This window comes from Phyllopteryx taeniolatus, chromosome 5, assembly GCF_024500385.1.
Source record: "Phyllopteryx taeniolatus isolate TA_2022b chromosome 5, UOR_Ptae_1.2, whole genome shotgun sequence".
Classification (NCBI taxonomy): Eukaryota; Metazoa; Chordata; class Actinopteri; order Syngnathiformes; family Syngnathidae; genus Phyllopteryx; species Phyllopteryx taeniolatus.
In genome coordinates, this window is record NC_084506.1 from 28,753,270 (window position 1) to 28,772,491 (window position 19,222).

The following is a 19,222-nucleotide window of genomic DNA, read 5'->3' on the forward strand; positions in this document are numbered from 1 at the left end:
TCACAAAAAATAAAACAAAATATTTATAGATATTAAGTGTTGTATATTGATACTTATCTGTATCGTACCTTGTTAAGTCATGGTTGATCATTATTGTGAGAAATAATTAACACGATCGGTGTCTTCTCACAGATCAATATTAACGGAAATGTTGGCAAAATTGTTATTTCATAAATGTGTATTACACTGGTAGCACTTCACCTTCATCAGTACCCAAAAAGTAAGTAGCTCAGTTTGGTGACTCCTGATGTGCAACAAATAAATTACACGCAATTGCTATGTTAAAATAAATATACCTGTACGTTATTGACTCAAATAGTGGCCAGGGGTGTTTACTTACTCAACTGCAGAGTGTAACAGGTGTTTATTTAAAGGAGGCATCGACATGCTGATGTCTGCAGAGAATTTACCATCCAAAGCAGTAATCAACCCATGACGAATGTGGAGGAGGAGCGGCTCTACTCTGAGCTCCTCCCGGATGAACGAGCTTCTCACCCTATCTCTAAGGGAGAGCCCGGACACCCTGCGGAGGAAACTAATTTCGGCCGCTTGTTTCCGGGATGTTGTTCTTTCGGTCACGACCCACAGCTCTTGACCGTAGGTGAGGGTAGGAACGTAGATCGACCGGAAAATTGAGCGCTTCGCCTTTCGGCTTAACTCCTTCTTCACCACAATGGACCAATACAAAGTCCTAATCACTGCAGACGTGCATCGATCCGCATGTCGATCTCCCGTTCCATTCTTCCCGCACTCGTGAACAAGACCCCAAGATACTTGAACTCCTCCACTTGGGGCAGGAACTCATTCCCGACCTGAGAGGGCACTCCACCCTTTTTCGACTGAGGATCATGGTCTTAGATTTGGAGGTGCTGATTTTCATCCCAACCACTTCACACTCGGCTGTGAACCGCTTCAGGTGAGAGCTGGAGATCACAGCTTGATGAAGCCACATCATCTGCAAAAAGCAGAGATGCAATACTGAGGCCACCAAACCGGACCCCCTCTACAGCGCCCAATTCCCACTATACAAAGTGTTGATGGTGGACTGCTTCACCCTCCTGAGACGCCGGCTGTGGACCAGAATTTCCTCGAAGCCGTCTGGAAGTCTTTCTCAATGGCCTCGCCGAACTCCTCCCACGACCAGGTTTTTGCCTCAGCAACCACCAAAGCTGCGTTCCGCTTGGCCAGCCAGTACCCATCAGCTGCCTCAGGAGTCCCACAGGCCAAAAATGCCCTATAGGACTCCTTCTTCAGCTTGATGGCATCTGTCACCGCTGGTGTCCACCAACGGGTTTGGGGATTGCCGCCCTGACAGCCACCGACCACCTTACGGTCAGAACTCCGGTCGGCTGCCTCGGCAATGGAGGCGCAGAACATGATCCACTCGGACTCAATATACCTCGCCTTCCCCGGGACGTGGGTGAAGTTCTGCTGGAGATAAGAGTTGAAACTCCTTCAGACAGGGGATTCTGCCAGACGTTCCCAGCAGACCCTATCAATACTTTGGGCCTGCCAGGTCGGACCAGCATCTTCCCCCACCATCGGACCCAACTCACCATCAAGTGGTGATCAGTTGACAGCTCCGCCCCTCTCTTCACCCGAGTGTCCAAGATTTGCAGCCGCAAGTCCAATGACACGACCACAAAGTCGATCATCGAGCTGTGACCTAGGGTGTCCTGGTGCCAAGTGACACCTTTATGACACCCTTATGCTTGAACATGGTGTTCGTTATCAACAATCCGTGATGAGCACAGAAGTCCAATAATAGAACACCGCTCTGGTTCTGATTGGGGGGGCCGTTCCTCCCAATCACGCCCTTCCAGGTCTCACTGTTTTTGCCCCCAGCAAAACGATGGACTCCCGAGTGGGAGCGTTCTCTCACCCCCTCCAAGGACTCCAAAAAGGGTGGGTACTCTGAATGGCTGTTTGGTGCATAGGTACAAAAAACAGTCAGGACCCGTCCTCCCACCCAAAGGCAGAGGGAGGATACCCTCTCGTCCACTGGGGTGAACCCCAATGTACAGGGGAACAATAAGTATACCCACCCCTGCTTGGCGCCTCTCATCATGGGCAACTCCAGAGTGGAAGAGAGTTCAACCCCTCCCGAGAGGACTGGTACCAAATCGCCAAAGTCCCTGCGTTCGACCACCGCCCAGCTCACACTGCACCAGACCATCAAGGAAGCAAGTGATGGCTGCAAGCAACAGACAACACTTTGTAAAGTGAAGGAGGATATAAAATGCAAGACTGGACCTCACCCTTTTGGAGGTGTGGCACTGCAATTACCCTTTTGGAAAATTACAGGCGTAGGCAGCTAAAGGTTACATCTAATTATACTATTTTTAACATTTTACTCCAAGCTGTTTGAGTGTGCTAGTATGATCCCTCTTGCGATCAACTTCTTAAACACCTAACCTACAATTCTATTGCAACATGCTGGCAATTTGTATTTTTTTTTTACTTGAGTTCGGCGTCACATTTCTGTCGGGCCAATTATACATTACTCGTGCACTCACTGTAGTAGTCTCGCCACGCTGCACTATTTGCATATCTGTTGTTGACCAATACTGGCCACTCATGCCAGAGTAGCATCTGCTCCATTTGCACAATCAACATTGTCCCAGATTATCGCACTACTCGTCACTTTAAACTGCATACACTCCTTGAAGTCTCGGCGCCCTTTGCACAATGGTCATTGCACCGGACTAATGCTATATTAGTCATTCAAACTGCTCTAAGTGCTAGAGGACTCTGCATCTTTGTACAATTGTCAAAAAAAAAAAAAAAAAAAAAGTGTACCGGCATTACAGATAACTATTAACCCTTTATTGCTCAGTGACTGTTTTTTTGTCAATGTCTTTATATCTCAAAAGTATAGAGCGGCTCCAACTACCGGAGACAAATTCCTTGTGTGTTTTTTGGAAATACTTGGCAATTAAAGATGATTCTGATTCTGATTCTGATGTCTAGTGTGAGCCTATATCACAATAATGTTCCCATATGACGACACAAAGGCTATATTTCCAGTAATTGCTGGTAGATCCTATTCAAGAAGTATTGTTGTGACAGCAGCCCAGCTGATCACATGCTCCTTGTTTCCCACGTTGCCCTTGAATGCTCCATCACAATGCCATTGTTACACATACGATTGTAGGCACTCATTACTTATTCACACAGCCGCCCGGGCTTTTGTCCCAACTCATTCGTCACTCGCTCCGTAAGGTTTTTTCCTGGGCCTGCTGTGGCCCATCTGCCCCCCAGTCTCACACAACCCCCCTAATATCCCCTCACAAGGACAAACGCAACATCCCTCCACACCAGCTGTCTGGCTCGTGTCCCCCCTCCACCATAGCAACAAGGTGGTGGACATGAATTACAGCATCTATCCCTTTCTAATCATTGCCTTAGAGCAGTCATTCCCAACCACTGTTCCATGGCCCAACGGTGTGTCACGAGAGGTCATGATCATTATCATCATCAGAAATGTAGACAATTTCAGTTAAATGGTCTGAAAATGATTATTTATTTACAACAAAAAAAATTATCCTTGTTCATCTATAGCTAGCTGCCGCTGTTGTAAATGTGCTATATAGGTAAATAAAGCTGAGTTGAGCTAAAAGTTTAGCGAAGTTTAATGACAGCTGGAACAATTACATGCTCTTCAACTACATGGCAGAAGGGACAATTAACTTGTGTATTCACCGGTCGCCATTCATACAACAGAGTAATAGCTTTTGTTCAACTAAACAGGCCCATATTTTAATCTTAGTGAGTAAATTCAGACAGAAATTTTTGTTGTGTAATTCAAGTAAAATACGTGCCTCGGCTCAATAAAGGTTTGGAAACACTGGTAAGGTAAGCGACAGGAAGTGGAGCCACTAGTTTACTCTGTACACGCTACACATTCAGTGCAAATCAGCCTCTGGCTAGTGGACATCATGGCGAATGATATGATTTTGGTAGTAAATCAAACTAATTTGAAACCGCTTTTAAAAAGTAATATACTATAAATGTGCTGTCTATTTTTAAACATATTCTTTATTGTTCCTTACTTGGGTCATGACTTACATATTAATCAATATTATTTGCAGAGTTAGGAAGTTAATACATCCTAATAATTACATATTAATCAATATTATTTGCAGAGTTAGGAAGTTAATACAGTATAGCTATCAATATATCAAATGTAAATAGAAAACATAACCTGAAAATTGTTTGGTCATTATATTTAATTTTTATATATGCATGTATTCTATATTGCTTGCAGTAAAAGTTATATGACCTAATTAGCAAAATAAACATGAGCTAAAGGTGCACATGCACAGTTATATGGAATATTGTCAGTTTCTGATGCGGCTCTGTCTTTTGTTTTTTTCCTGTAAATTAATTAAAGTAGTAGTAGTAGTAGAAGATTAAAGTAAATAAGGTAAAACAGTCGTCCGTGTGTTCTCGCTGCTCGGTGCAGGTGGAAGAGAGATGAGCAGCTGATCCGGCAGCAGCAGGAGCAGGAGGAGGAGGGGCAGACAGGCGGATGTTCTGCTAAAGTCTGACCGACACTCAGTCAACTCGAGCGGACGTCAGCGTGAGGCTCGTGAGCCCCTCTCGGTCGGCTACCCAGCCTACCGGCCATTCGTGTGCCTAGGAAGTCCAGTTTAGCAGACGATTTAGCCGACTGGCTCAGCGAACGAGAAGAAGCTGGCGGTGTTTCGGTTAACCCGGCGTCGAAGACTTCAAATCAAATCAGTGTTGATTAATTTCGACATTTAAAATGTCCATATTACCGTTCACGCCTCCCATAGTGAAGAGGCTTCTCGGCTGGAAGAAGGGGGAGCAGAACGGCCAAGAGGAGAAATGGTGCGAAAAGGCTGTCAAAAGTCTGGTGAAGAAGTTGAAAAAGACCGGACAGTTGGACGAGTTGGAAAAGGCTATCACGACACAAAATGTCAACACCAAATGTTTAACCATACCAAGGTAAGGAAACTAAGCGCTGGCTAAACTAAGCTAAGCTAGGCTTGCACGCTAGTGCTAATGACAGCTAGCTTGTTAGCTGTAGCATTGCTAATATCACAACCTAAAAATGTGTTACTAGTTTCCGTTTATTCGTGTTTAGGGACTTAAAATGCATGGGGGAAGAAAAACAAAAACATGCTTCGTTTAGGTGTGATGACGTTTTAGGATTTGGGGTCATAGAACCTTGCTTTTATACACTGAAGCAACCATAACCTACTTATTTCACAGCTTTGGTCCAAGTTTGTGTTATGTGGCCTTAACCGTGGACATGAGGGGAAGTATTCGCATTGAGTTGTCCGTGGGTGTGAAATATCACTTTTTCCTGTTTGCGTGTTTGTTTGTGCGCGCGTGCGTGCATACCAGATGAGTATCACACGTTAACACCAAACGTTGGGAAATACATGAATAGAAATGTTGCTTTCTAACATTGTAAATCGTTCAAAGTGTTGTACACGTGAGGTGGACAAACGTATGATTGGGAATGTTTAGACTGGACTTTGTGTAGTTTGGGAAAGATGGAATAACACTAACAGTGACGTGTGTATGAGTACTAAAAATGTGTGTGCCTTGTGAGGATAAGCAGTATAGAACATGGCTGGATGATTCAATGTTTCCCACAATTTGAAGGTTGTACAAGTCCATTGTTTAACTAATTGTGACACGTATATCTGCTCCTAGGCTGATGGGCCCCTCCTGTGATGTACACCTCCCTCAGAATGTGGGTGGTAACCCACATTAAAATAACTTTTTTGGGTGGGAATGCACTCCAGGCTATGGGAGGGTGTGGGCCACTGTTTGGATTGTGGGTCAGATGCTTCAGGTTTAGAGAATAGAAACGGGGAATAATTTGTTTTATGCTCCAAACGTGCACTTTTCCTTTCCCCCTTTATGTAGAAGAAAGGGCTTGTCAGCATTTGAAGCTACTCAGCTGAGGTCAGAGGGGCTGTCAAATGTCACTTTCAAGGGGATCTCATCTATCTTGCGCAATATTTATAGCGTTATTCATAGATTTCTCAGATTTGGTAGAAAGATTTTCATGTCAGGTGGTCTGTTGGTTCTTGAATGTCAACTTAGATGACTTAACGTTCAATGGAAAGGAACCTCTTTTCTCATGGAAAATAATACAAATAAGTTACCACTGTAATGTTAATCAATCTGATCGATCTTTTTTTTTTTATGATTGATGGACTTGTATGGAGAGGTGGAGCAAGAGCCTACTGTTTGGAAGGCAAGTCACCTTGCATGAAGAATACATTTAATTTTTTGACATTCCTAACTGAAATTAGACAAATTAAAGAGCTGCCAAAATAAAAGTGAAAAACAGTTGTGTACGCTTACAGTGGGAGATGATTGCATGTGCCTGGGAGGTGAACAACTTGGAAGTCTACCAGCATCGAGGAATGAATTGTGTTGGAGATTCCAGCATACTTCCGCAAAAGATAATGATGAGCTGTAGTAGCATGGGTAACCCCATGTCAGGGGGCAAGAGTAACGCAGCTTCCTCATTTATATTGTATGGGACATTATTCAAAAGCTTTTAGGTACTTCATGTGTTATGAAGAAGGCTAATCCCTGCAACAATGAAGATGCTTGGTTAAGAATTCAGACGGATTACAAGGAACATCCATGAATTTGACTGAAGCTGAAGTTGGGCCGAATCCGTGAGGTCTAAATTCCAGAAAATAAAATGGATTGATGTATGCGTCATGACACTCTTTTTGTTGTTGGTGCATTTCAGATCACTAGACGGTCGACTCCAGGTCTCTCACAAAAAAGGTCTTCCTCACGTGATCTACTGTCGCCTGTGGCGCTGGCCCGACCTGCAGTCTCACCATGAGCTGCGGGCCATTGACCTGTGCGAATACGCGTTCCACACAAAGAAAGACGAAGTGTGCGTGAACCCTTATCATTACCTGAGGGTGGAGACGCCAAGTAAGTGTGCCTTTCTACGACATTATTCAAACAACTAGTATCCATTCCAATAAGCAAAAGTAGTCCCTGATGAAAATGCCTGTGTCTCCAGTTTTACCACCTGTTCTAGTTCCACGACATACAGACATCCCTGCAGAGTTCCCCCCACTGGATGACTATAGCCCCTCCATCCCTGAAAACACAAACTTCCCTGCTGGGATTGAACCACGGAGTAACTACATACCTGGTGAGCATTGTCTTTTTCTTGTCCACAGGGGAATTAAAGCATGGAAGCCTTGCATGTATGTTTGTCTCTTACCAATGCAACTTTAAAAGTTTGATCTGGGCACAATTTGATGGTTAGCATTGTTGTAACTCAAGGATGAAATGAATTAATTATTAAAAGAAAACTTTTACAAAGGAGACACGATATTGAAATGAGCCTCCTGTTTTTTTTTTTATGTAGATGTTTATATGTATGTGGCTTGACAGAGGTACAGTTGAAACCAGATGTTTATGGTCAAGTATTTGGTCAATAACAAAAGTTCATCTCAGTACTTTGTTATATACCCTTTGTTGGCAGTGACAGAGGTCAAACGTTTTCTGTAAGTCTTCACAAGATTTTCACACACTGTTGCTGGTATTTTGGCCCGCTCCTCTAGAGAGAGCAGTGATGTTTTGGGGCTGTCACTGAGCAACACAGACTTTCAACTCCCTCCAAAGATTTTCTATGGGGTTGAGATCTGGAAACTGGCTAGGCCACTCCAGGAAAAGGCACAGCCCACAACAAAGCACTGTTGCTGTAGAGCAGGCACACAGACTGCTGCATGAAGCCTGGTCTGTTTTAAAAAAATAAAAAAATAAATAAAAAATAATTCAGGCGAGACAGATTAGCTAAAAAAAATTACGTGATCGGCCCCGATTTCCAATCACGTGATCTGATCGGAACAACGCTAATAACTACTGTCACCAAAACTTGGGAATAACCAAGTCAATTCACCATTGGTAAAACATATGGAAAATGTGCCTTCTGTATATCAAAAAAACGTGTGTAATAATAACAGATTTGATTTAGATAGCACTATAAGGGACCCAAGGACGCTTTAGCTGAGATTTTGTGACTATTTCCAGAAACCCCCCCACCAGGGTACCTAAGTGAGGATGGCGAGACGAGCGATCACCAACTCAACCACAGCATGGACACAGGTGAGTCCACTGCATACACCACTGAAGCCCCACACTTTGAAATGTATTCTTTCTATATATGGACCCAGTATGTTGTGCTGTATTTCAGGTTCTCCCAGCCTGTCACCCAATCCCGTGTCACCCACAAACAATAATCTTGGTAAGCATGCACAGATATGAGCTTTACAACTGAATCGTTTATTATCTGTGCACTCACGGTAACCTTACTTAGATCAAACATAAGAGCAGAATTCAATTCAGCCATTATAAAGATAATGCTACTGCGATTGGCTGGCAACCAGTTCAGGGTGTACCCCGCCTCCTGCTCGATGATAGCTGGGATAGGCTCCAGCACGCCCGCAACCCTAGTGAGGAGAAGCGGCTCAGAAAATGGACGGACGGATGGATGGATGGATGGATGGAAGGACGATAATGCTACATTTTCAGGCATGACGCAGTGGTGGTGAACTGTACTGCATCATACTGACGTATTTATAATATGTTGGTAACCTCATTAATTACATTAAATACTGTAGCTATTAATATCTACTGTAAAGGCCTCTTTATATTCCTGCACTCGCGGAGCCGACAGCACCCGCATTGCATCACATGACCGACTCATTGCGTATGCGTCACGCGACGCGGACACGGCAAAAATTGTTGCTGCGCATAGAATGCCGCAGAGCTCATCTCTTGCGATTGGTCCATTTTGGTCACATGCTGTGATGACATACTCGGCGTTCCCATTGGTTCCACATACCATCTACGTCGCCGCCTTCTTGATCGATTTTGCAGCATAATTAAACGTATCATCTGGTCATCTAGGTCCATTTGTTCCAGCAGACACTGTTCCACGGTCGCCATTGTTGTTGCTTTGTTCCTTGTTCTGGAAAGGAAAGTAAAAACGGCTACAGGAAATGGCCAAAAAATGCAGAGGAAACTCCACCCTGTGGTGTCCGAGCCAATACCAGCCGTAGCGACACCCCCGACTTGGAGGAGAACTGCAGTACATTTTCAAAACTGCGTGCGTGGGTTGCGCTCGAGTATAAAGGCAAACTGCGTGCGGGACAGCCGCAGTGACGTCAGCGCGGTCACCGCCCACGCGAGTTTTACAAAAGCCTTAAGACATCAATGTGTAGGAGTACCTAATGTCTTGGCTGGTAGACTGTATACCATATTTCCTCAATTAGAGGCCTCTGCTCTAAGAGATTAGTGGGCAGGTGGTGGTGTGCCCACTTGAATAAATAGACACCGCCTTTTCACCCTCAAAGCAAGCATACTACAAGATAATTACCTTTACTATGACCGCATTTCCACCAAGCGGTACAGTTGAGTTCCCATTGGCACGGATTGGGATGCTACACACCGATTTAGATATCTTGGGATTACAGCAATTGTAAATCGTGTGACATCATAGGAGCAGAACAGCATGTAATCCACCAATAAATTAAAAGTAGAAGAAACAAACTTCTTTAAGTCGCACACAAAGCCTGAAGTCTTGCTTAAAATAACTATTCTTTAAACAAGCCAACCCATGCAACTCTCAAATAGATGCCGACTTCAAATAAACACATGGGACTGCTACAGTTGAATAAAGAAACACCCACACAAGAAATAGTGTCAAGGTATGATCCAGTGGTGGAACATTCATCCATCCATTTTCTGTACCGCTTATCCTCACTAGGGTCACGGGCGTGCTGGAGCCTATCCCAGCTATCTAAGTGTCTATATATATATATATATATATATATATATATATATATATATTATTTTTTTTTGGATGACTACTTTTTACTATTACTTGAGTCACATTTTTGTCGAGTAACAGTACTCTTGGGTACAATTTTTGTCTACTCTACCCACCACTGAAGCGCACATCTTGCGTTTAAGCAACATTTTTACTCAGAAGATCAGCCCGTGTCGTATTTGTTGCACTGGTCTTTTCTATTTTCACATTGAGGTGCTGCTGGTCTGAGTCACATTTTTGTCGAGTAACAGTACTCTTACTTGGGTACAATTTTTGTCTACTCTACCCACCACTGGAGTGCACATCTTGCGTTTAAGCAACATTTTTACTCAGAAGATCAGCCCGTGTCGTATTTGTTGCACTGGTCTTTTCTATTTTCACATTGAGGTGCTGCTGGTCTGAGTCACATTTTTGTCGAGTAACAGTACTCTTACTTGGGTACAATTTTTGTCTACTCTACCCACCACTGGAGTGCACATCTTGCGTTTAAGCAACATTTTTACTCAGAAGATCAGCCTGTGTCGTATTTGTTGCACTGGTCTTTTCTATTTTCGCATTGAGGTGCTGCTGGTCGTGGCCCTGGTTGTGGTCCCAGCGGAACCACATAAATTCATAAATTTTGCATAAATTCTTAATATTTTCCTGGAGGATCCATTTGGGATTAGCCTTTGAAGTTAGTAATAGTGAAATATGAAGTGATACAGACAATGATTTTAGTTAGTTCTTTTTCAGAATGAGAGTGCTTAAAGAGGAGGATGCTATTCATGTGGCACAGCTTGAAGCAGGCATCAGGTGCAGGTGGAGATTGGCCTGGCTCAAGTTGGAGGCCAAAACAAAAAGGCATAGGCAAATTTAATTTTAGTCTTAAATTTGTACATCAACATGTACCTGACCGGTGTCAATCAGTTTTTCTGTGTGAAGAAATTACTATATATATATATATATATATATATATATATATATTTTTTTTTTTTTGCCTTTTTCCAGATTGCTTAATTTATGTAAAAATCAAACAAATTCTTTGCAGGGGCCCGGGGGATTCCCCCCCCCCCTTTACAATGTTTTTTGTTTTTTGGTCACCTTTTTCATGCCTTTGGTGTTTGCATGTCTGAGTATAAAAGTATATAGATGTCCAAAGATCAGGTGACGTGTGCAACATAGTCAAGGTCAGAGAACCAAGGCAAATAAGATGTAAATTAGGTGACAAAAACCTCAATGCTGCTAAAGTGGCTGGTGCGACCCTGAGTCTGATGTGTGTGTGTGTGAGAGAGACTGTGTGTGCATGTTCATGGGGCATCCGAGTTCAGGTGGGCAGAGGACAGAAGAGGTAGAGGGGGCAGAGTGCGCAGAGTTCAGATTCCTGACAGCCTGATGAATAAAACTGTCTTTGAGTCAGTTAGTCCTGGCCTGCAGACTCCGCAGTTTCCTCCCTGATGGCAGCAGACTGAAGAGGCTGTGTGATGGATGGGCGGCATCCCCCGCTATGCAGAGGGCTTGGCGGGTGCTGTAAATGTCCTGCAGGGGGTAAGAGAGGTTCCAATGATCTTCTCAGCTGCCCTCACTATGCGGTGGAGAGTCTTGGGGCAGGATGCGGTGCAGGCTCCGTACCACACAGTGATGCAGCTGGTAAGGATGCGCTCTATGGTCCCTCTGTAGAACGAGCACGTGATGGGGGTTGGGCTCTCCTCAACTTGCGCAGGAAGTAGAGATGCTGGTGAGCTTTCTTGGCCAGTGATGAGGTGTTGCTGGTCTCTGAGAGGTTCTCGGTGATGTGCACTCCCAGGAACTTGGTGCTGCGCACTCTCTCCACCGCAGCACCGTTGATGTTCAGGGGAGCATGCTGGGACTGCGCTCTCCTTAAGTCCACAACAATCTCCTTTTTTTTCTTTTCAGCTATTACAAAAAGGTTTTTCATTTATGTATTTGAGATGACATAGAAAAACAATACAGTGGACAGCATTTATGAGGCTCAGCCTTAAGCTAGTAACAAAGTAACTCTGCTATGAATGGGGTCATTGACCGTGTTGTATTCAAGTCTGCAGGGAGATCAGGTACAGACAACCTCAGGTAATGTAATAATGATAATATCCGGTTACCAGGCTATTCAATCTATGTGCAAAGCCACAAGGAGTTCAGCGTTTTTATAGAAAAAATAAAATTAAAAAAGCAAGAAAGAAATAAGGTACGTCATTTCTCTGTCTTCCTGGTTAGGGTCATGGGAAAGAGCTGCAGGAGACAAATCAAAGGAAATCTACCGTTATCTGGGGTGTGCATCTTCACAATTAAATGTTGGCCACATTTGTAAGCCTTTTTTCATCTTGTTATCCAGAGATCTAACCACTTTGCTTTCATTTACACAGACCTACAACCTGTGACGTACTGCGAGTCCGCTTTCTGGTGCTCCATCTCCTACTACGAGCTCAACCAGCGTGTAGGAGAGACTTTCCACGCCTCCCAGCCCTCCCTCACGGTCGACGGCTTCACTGACCCCTCCAACTCTGAGCGCTTCTGTCTGGGCCTGTTGTCCAATGTTAACCGCAATTCTGCAGTGGAGCTCACACGCAGACATATAGGTAATTGTCGTCTTGGATGATGTAAAGTGGGGTTCACACTAGGGGCTGCATGACTTCAGATTTCTTTTTTAGTAGAACACTAATCTGATAAAAGTCATGTCCTCATGTCGTTGATGACTACACGCACACATATATGTATACACATATGTATGTATGTGTATACGTGTGTACACATATACTACTCTACTATTATTTCTTTGCCAGGAAGTAATGACAAAAAAAAAAAAAAAACATCTTTCTCAGATGTCAAAACATGTCATATTTGACAGTTGCATTTTAAATATATGATGAACAGAAAGCTGCGATTGGCTGGCGACCAGTTCAGGGTGTACCCCGCCTCTCGCCCGAAGAAAGCTGGGATAGGCTCCAGCACGCCTGCAACCCTAGTGAGGATAAGTGGTACAGAAAATGGATGGATGGATGAACAGAAAGCGAGTTTCACTTAAACAGGAGCCAATTTTTTGGTGTGCATTTGTTATGCTGATTGTTTATCATTTTGTGCCGTGTGTCTGTTTTTATTTTATTCTGTATTTCCTGTATTGTTGTTTGTTTGAAGGTCATTATCTTCGTCTCTCTATTACCTTTTTAGGACGGGGTGTTAGGTTGTACTACATTGGTGGAGAAGTGTTTGCCGAGTGTCTCAGTGACAGTGCCATCTTTGTCCAGAGTCCCAACTGCAACCAGCGCTACGGATGGCATCCTGCTACTGTCTGCAAGATCCCTCCAGGTATGCACAGAAGGATATACACAAGGTTTCAAGATGACTACTCTCTAATGCAGTGTTTCTCAACCTTTATAGAGCCAAGGCATATATTTTACATTGGAAAAACCTTGAAGCACACCACCAAACAAAAATGTCACAAAAAAGTGTGTAAACTGAAATAATGAGGATGTCGTCTAAATTTACTTATTCACTTTGAAATCTTGGCCTGATTGAACACAAAGCTGTTATTCTGTTGTATGAATGGCAACAGGTGGATACACAGATTAATTTTACCTTCTTCCTTCTAGTGGAAGAGCATGTAATTGTTCTGCCTGTCACTATATGTCGCTGGCATAGATACTTTAGATGAACAAAGGCACATTTGCAGTAAATAATTGTTTTGACCAGTTATGTCATGTCACTGGTTTAAGTATCACTGCACAATGCTGCTGTAAAAAACAAAAAAAAAGCATATACCCCAAATCTCTCTGTTAGGTTGCAACTTGAAGATCTTCAATAACCAGGAGTTTGCCGCTCTTCTTGCCCAGTCGGTGAACCAGGGCTTCGAGGCTGTTTACCAGCTCACCAGGATGTGCACCATTCGCATGAGTTTTGTCAAAGGATGGGGTGCTGAGTACAGGTATATTGAGACTTATAGCTCGCTCTCGTCACATCTACTCTGATGTTCGCTCTGTCTCATGGCTTCAACTTGGCTTTATTGTTGTCTCCTGCTCTTTATTTGCCCACTATATAAATTGCATTATTATTACATCAGCAGTTACCAATCCAATTAGCTATAAGAATCCCCCACTATTGGCAGGGGAGAACTAGCTCCAGGGTCTAAGCCCTGCCATAAATAGCAAACAAATGTCCCACCTACAAAATGTTTTGCGATTGCCCATGTTAATGGTTTAAACCATAAATATATACCCCAAACTATGATCACAATACACATTATCATTTAAACATTTTACATTAGCCTTAAAAAGAAATGGCTTGCAGATTTGGTTTTGAAAAAATGTCCCAGAAGTATGCGTGTAAATGTGGCAAAGACACTCTCTAACTCTGCACTAACAACCCAGGCTAAACCTAGCCCCTCCCAGACATACAAAGCTTGTCTCTCATTCGAGAGATATTACTTGTACTTACTTCCTTGACACTAGCGTACTACTTTCCTATTTAGACAGAGCTTTGATGGCACAAACATGCTATTAGGTGAGTTTTTCAACTCTGGATAGCTTCCACAGAAAAAGATGCAAATAGGTGAATATTGTGAATGGTGAACTGCAAAAATGTTGGCGAATTACTGTATTGCCATTTCCCCTCTTCAAGGTGAAATCACACAGGTACACAGTTGTCTTTCTTGTCGCAGCCTCTTGTTTTCCTTGGAGTGTGCGGCATTGCACTTTTGGTTTGGATGCCAACTTTCTTGGCTGAATAAGAAAACGTGCCATGATGTTGATGGTCAGGATCATGAGCACACTGAGGGAGGAACATGTGGGGCAGGGTTCTGCTGAGAGAAAGAATGAGGAACGCCGAAGGAATGTGGCAGGCATGCAGTGGGAGGTGAACGTGTCTCAGAGACACTCACGAGGGGGATTCCCAAAAAGCCAGAGAGCTGCTTGTATTTCTGGCACCAGGCGCGTCGGAGAGAACCTTGGATGACTTCACCATACTGACTGGATCAGCAAAAATGTTGACAGAACTGTGCTTTATGCCTTTTTCTGTGCATTGATCTAATAAGTGTCAGGTAAATCCATCCATTTTCGGAACCCCTTATCCACACTAGGGGTGCGGGTGCCTATCTCAGCTGACTTTTGGCGGGTGGCGGGGTACACCCTGAACTGGTCGCCAGCCAATCGCAGGGCATGTAAATCGTTTCTTCTATTTTGCAGACGTCAGACAGTGACCAGCACACCCTGCTGGATAGAGCTGCATCTCAACGGTCCTTTGCAGTGGCTGGACAAGGTTCTCACACAGATGGGTTCTCCCAGCATCCACTGCTCCAGTGTGTCTTAGAGGCAGCCACCTCCATGTTGACGCTTCAAGCCACACGAGACTACTTCAGTTACTCACTCTCTCAGTGCCGATATAAGGAAAGAGACAGTATTCATCAGATCAGCCTCCTCCCTTGCTGTAACTTTTAACCTCACACACGTTGCACTTTGCTTTGCACTGTTTAAGTGATGGTCCTTTTGTTCTACGTGTTCCAGGTATTATCTGTACTTTTCAGATACACAGCCTTTCTTTTTCATCACTAAGATATCAAGTAACCATGCATAGCAACAGTCTTGTGTTCATGTTGTTTTCAGCAGTGATGCCACCGAGTGAAATTCCACAAACTAAAGCATGATGGGACATTTTCATGAAACTTTGTGGAGGAGTAGGGCACATTGAGGCAATTCACCTATTACATTTTTCATTGATTTTCTCAGGAACTACAACAGAAACCTAAATTAGCCCCCCAAACCCTCCACTAAATCTTGACATGACAACACTGTTCCTGCTTGTTTATCATGATTTAAAAACATTGATTCTATGAATTAACTAAACTTTGAGCTGGTCTTTATGTCCCAGTGCAATCCCTTTTAAACAGAAAATGACCATGATCAATGTGATAAAATTAATGTATAAATTGTTTTAAGTACAAGGTACTTTTCCCCCAAAAAATATTTCATCATATTAATGAGAATTAGATGATTATTTCTTAATTGGTATAATATCTATTTTAAACAAGATCAGCACTATGAATTCTTGGATTTAAAAAAAAAAAAAAAAAAAAAAAACTATTTTGCTAAGTAAAAAATACATTTTCTAAGTTATTTTTTGCATATTGTCCTGCATGAAAATATATTTTTTATTATTGCCTCAGTATGATTGTACATAAGTATTTATAGTGTGTGATTTCTTATAGTTATGCATTGAGGGAAATGTGACTGACTGTATGGCACAGGCAGGTGTATACTTTCATGACTCTGCCTGCTTTATTGCTGACTTTTCACAGCTCTGGTCAACACAGGATTAGTGCATATAACACTGACTGATTAAACATGGTTCTGTTAAAGGTTTGCATAGTTGTTGAGGCATGTTTGGATGAAAAACAAAGCCCTTATTGCATACTACCAACCAGTGGCCAATCTGCTTCATGTGGGTGAATGATGCACTTCCAATTTACTGTTGGTGTACAGCTTCAGTTCCAGTGATTTGTGTCTCTAAAAGTGCATGTGTAATTAGCTTGCTGTCCTTGAAGTTGCCGTGTGAATGAATACTCATGCTCTTACATTACAGAACCTCATCTATTAAATCAGTCACACATTATGCAACAGTGCATTGGGTAGATGATAGAGCTTTGTCTGCTCTTGTGGTCTTCAGTGTCTTATGTACACGCATTTTGTTCAGTCTTAAATGGCCTTTTATTTTATGTGAAACGGCTAATAAATAAATGTGAAGTATTTGCTTCCAATTGAACATGGTGAGAATACAGCTTGTTGAAACTAAGCAATACATATACAAAAAGCATACATTTTTTTTCAGACAGGCTTTTTTTTTTTTTGACAGCATGCAGTGGAATGGTTCATATTGACATCAATAAATTTTTCCCCAGTTAGCCTTAATAAAGACACAGCTCTTAATGTAACTAATGCAAGTACGTCAATTAGTGCAGTGATTCCCATCCACCCTACCGCGCGACATTGTGTGCCATGAGAGGGTGTCACACGGGTTGGTTCTGTCCAATGTGATAGCCAGTATGTGGACGGGGCCTTCAGGCTGGTGTGTCCGCTTTAGAGTGCCTCGTCGTGGTGTGGAAAAGCCCTGCAATGACCCGTGGAATATATTCCAGCCAACAGAGGCTTTAAGTGCATTTATTTGCAAGGCTTCAACATGTAGGGACGTGTAGGCATAAAAAAAACAGGCTACACGTTGTGGTATTTGGTTGACAATTGAGCAGAGCGTGGTCTCGGTGCATTCAGCAAGCACGCCCACATCCTTTGAGAGCTGAGCTACCAGCTTTGATTTTTAACTCTTTTAAAGCCGCATCTTATATACTTATTTTCTTTTAAATTTGGCTAGGTTGTTAACTCATTTGTGGTGTGTCAAATTTATGTGATGTATTTCTACCTTACAGGGACTTTAAATACTCTTCCACCACCACACAATTTCAGTATCCAGTGCCGTGAAAAAGTATTGGCCCCCTTCTCAAATTCTTATATTTTTGCATAGTTTCCCCACTTTAAGATCATCAAACAAATGTATCAGACAAATATAACCCAAGAGTACTTAAGATGCTGTTTTTATTTAATTTATTCAGGAAAAATAAACTAAGTTACCTGGCCCTGTGTGGCAAAAGTAATTACCCTCTTGTTAAATACTGAATTAATTGTGGCTAATCACAATTTTTGGTTAATTTTCACTGATCACACCCAAGCCTGATTACCTACAGACCTGTTCAATCAAGAAATCAAACAAAATCAAGTCGGAGAAAAGATCTAAAAGAGCTCCAAAGAAATTCCAGAACATTCGATAAAGTAATTGACATCTATCAGTCTGGAAAGGGTAACAAAAGCCATTTCTAAAGCATTAGGATTCCAGCGAACCATAGGGAGAGACATTATCTTCACATGGAGAAAACATGGAAGTGGTGAACCTTCCCAGGAGTGACTGGCCTGCAAAGATTACCCCAAGAGAACAGCAATGACTCATCCAGAAGGCCACAAAGGAACTCAGGACAACGCCGAAAGAACTGCAAGCCTCCCTTGGCTCAGTTAAGGTCAGTGTTCATGACACAAAAGGTAGAAAGAAACTGGGCAAAAATGGCATCCATGGCGAAAAACATTACTGAGTAAAAAGAACAAAGGCTTGTCTTACTTTTGCAAAAAATCATCTGAATGATTCCTCAGACTTTTTGGACTGGCAAAATGAAAGTTGAGCTTTCTGGAAGGTGTCTGTCTCGTTACATCTGGCGTAAGTGGAGCAAAATATTTCGGAAAAAGAACATCACACCAACAGTCAAACGTGGTGGTAGTGTGACGGTCTTCGGGACCTGGACAACATGCTGTGATTGAATGTTCAGACATCAAGCTGAAGCGCACTTGGGTTCTACAGCAGGAAAACCATTCAAAACACACCAGCAAGTCAATTATTGAATGGCTTTTAGAAAAAAAATAAAAAATAAAAAATGAAGGCTTTGGAGTGGCCTAGTCAATGTCCAGACTTGAATCCGACTGAAATGCAGTGGCATGACCTTAAAAAGAACGTTCATACTCGAAAACCCTCTTTTGCTGAATTCAAACAATATAATATATTATTAAAATATTTCCACAGAGATGTGAAAGACTCATTGCTAGTTCTAGAAAACGCTTGATTTTAGTTGTTGCTGCTGAGGATGGCCCAACCAGTTATTAGGTTTACACAGAGCCAGGCAACTTTGAATAGATTTTTTTTCCTTAATAAATAAAATCACCATTTAAAAACAGCATTTTAGGTTCACTTGGGTTATTTTTGTCTGATATTTACATTTGTTTCATGATCTTAAACATTAAAGTGGGAAACCTATGCAAAAATATAAGAATTTGAGAAGGGGGCCAATACTTTTTCACAGCACTGTGTATCATAATCATCTTTATTTGCTAATTATGTCAAAAACACACAAGGAATTTGTGTGTTAATATTAGTTATTTGAAGGTACAGTAAATCCCTCCTGTAACTTGTACTTCTAACTTTTGCTAGCCCGTCAAGAGGCTTTTCCATTGAGTGTTACCAATAAGCTGCCGATGTTTCAAAACAAAATATTTGTTGTATTTAAATATACAATTGAGTGTAATTGTTTTTGTTGTATGTTTAGTTTTACAGTAAACTCTAACTGGGGTGTCAATAACTAGCTTAAGCACGCTCAAGGAGGCCACAATAACATAAATTACAGGCTTCCTGCAAGCAACATAGGCGCCTTCAGTTTGCTTTTACAATGCAGGAACTTGCAGACACACACCGCACCGTTCAGTACAATAATTTTTCTTCTGTTTGAAATTTTTTATGATCATAAGAAACCAAATTCACGATTAAATTCAATTAATCGCCCAGCCCTACCTTTTATGA

At 42.4% G+C, this 19,222-nt stretch overlaps 1 protein-coding gene across 3 annotated transcripts; it reads left to right on the forward strand.

The window, feature by feature from the left end:
* The first annotated feature begins 4,400 nt into the window (after nucleotides 1-4,400).
* Nucleotides 4,401-16,597, forward strand: smad3b (SMAD family member 3b). 3 transcript variants are annotated; one of them, XR_009788694.1, is made up of 10 exons: nucleotides 4,401-4,971; nucleotides 6,749-6,942; nucleotides 7,034-7,168; nucleotides 8,053-8,127; nucleotides 8,216-8,266; nucleotides 12,214-12,426; nucleotides 13,016-13,153; nucleotides 13,625-13,769; nucleotides 14,502-14,879; nucleotides 15,025-15,162. XR_009788694.1 is itself a non-coding variant. In XM_061774549.1 (9 exons), the coding sequence occupies exons 1-9, from the start codon at nucleotides 4,769-4,771 to the stop codon at nucleotides 14,463-14,465; spliced, it is 1,158 nt and encodes a 385-aa protein (XP_061630533.1). In that variant the 5' UTR covers nucleotides 4,414-4,768; the 3' UTR covers nucleotides 14,466-14,584. The 3 variants fall into 3 exon arrangements, 2 of the variants coding, with proteins under 2 accessions (XP_061630533.1, XP_061630532.1); XM_061774549.1 differs by lacking the exon at nucleotides 15,025-15,162 and having other exon boundaries at nucleotides 4,414-4,971; nucleotides 14,462-14,584; XM_061774548.1 differs by lacking the exon at nucleotides 14,502-14,879 and having other exon boundaries at nucleotides 4,420-4,971; nucleotides 15,025-16,597.
* The last annotated feature ends 2,625 nt before the right edge of the window (nucleotides 16,598-19,222 follow it).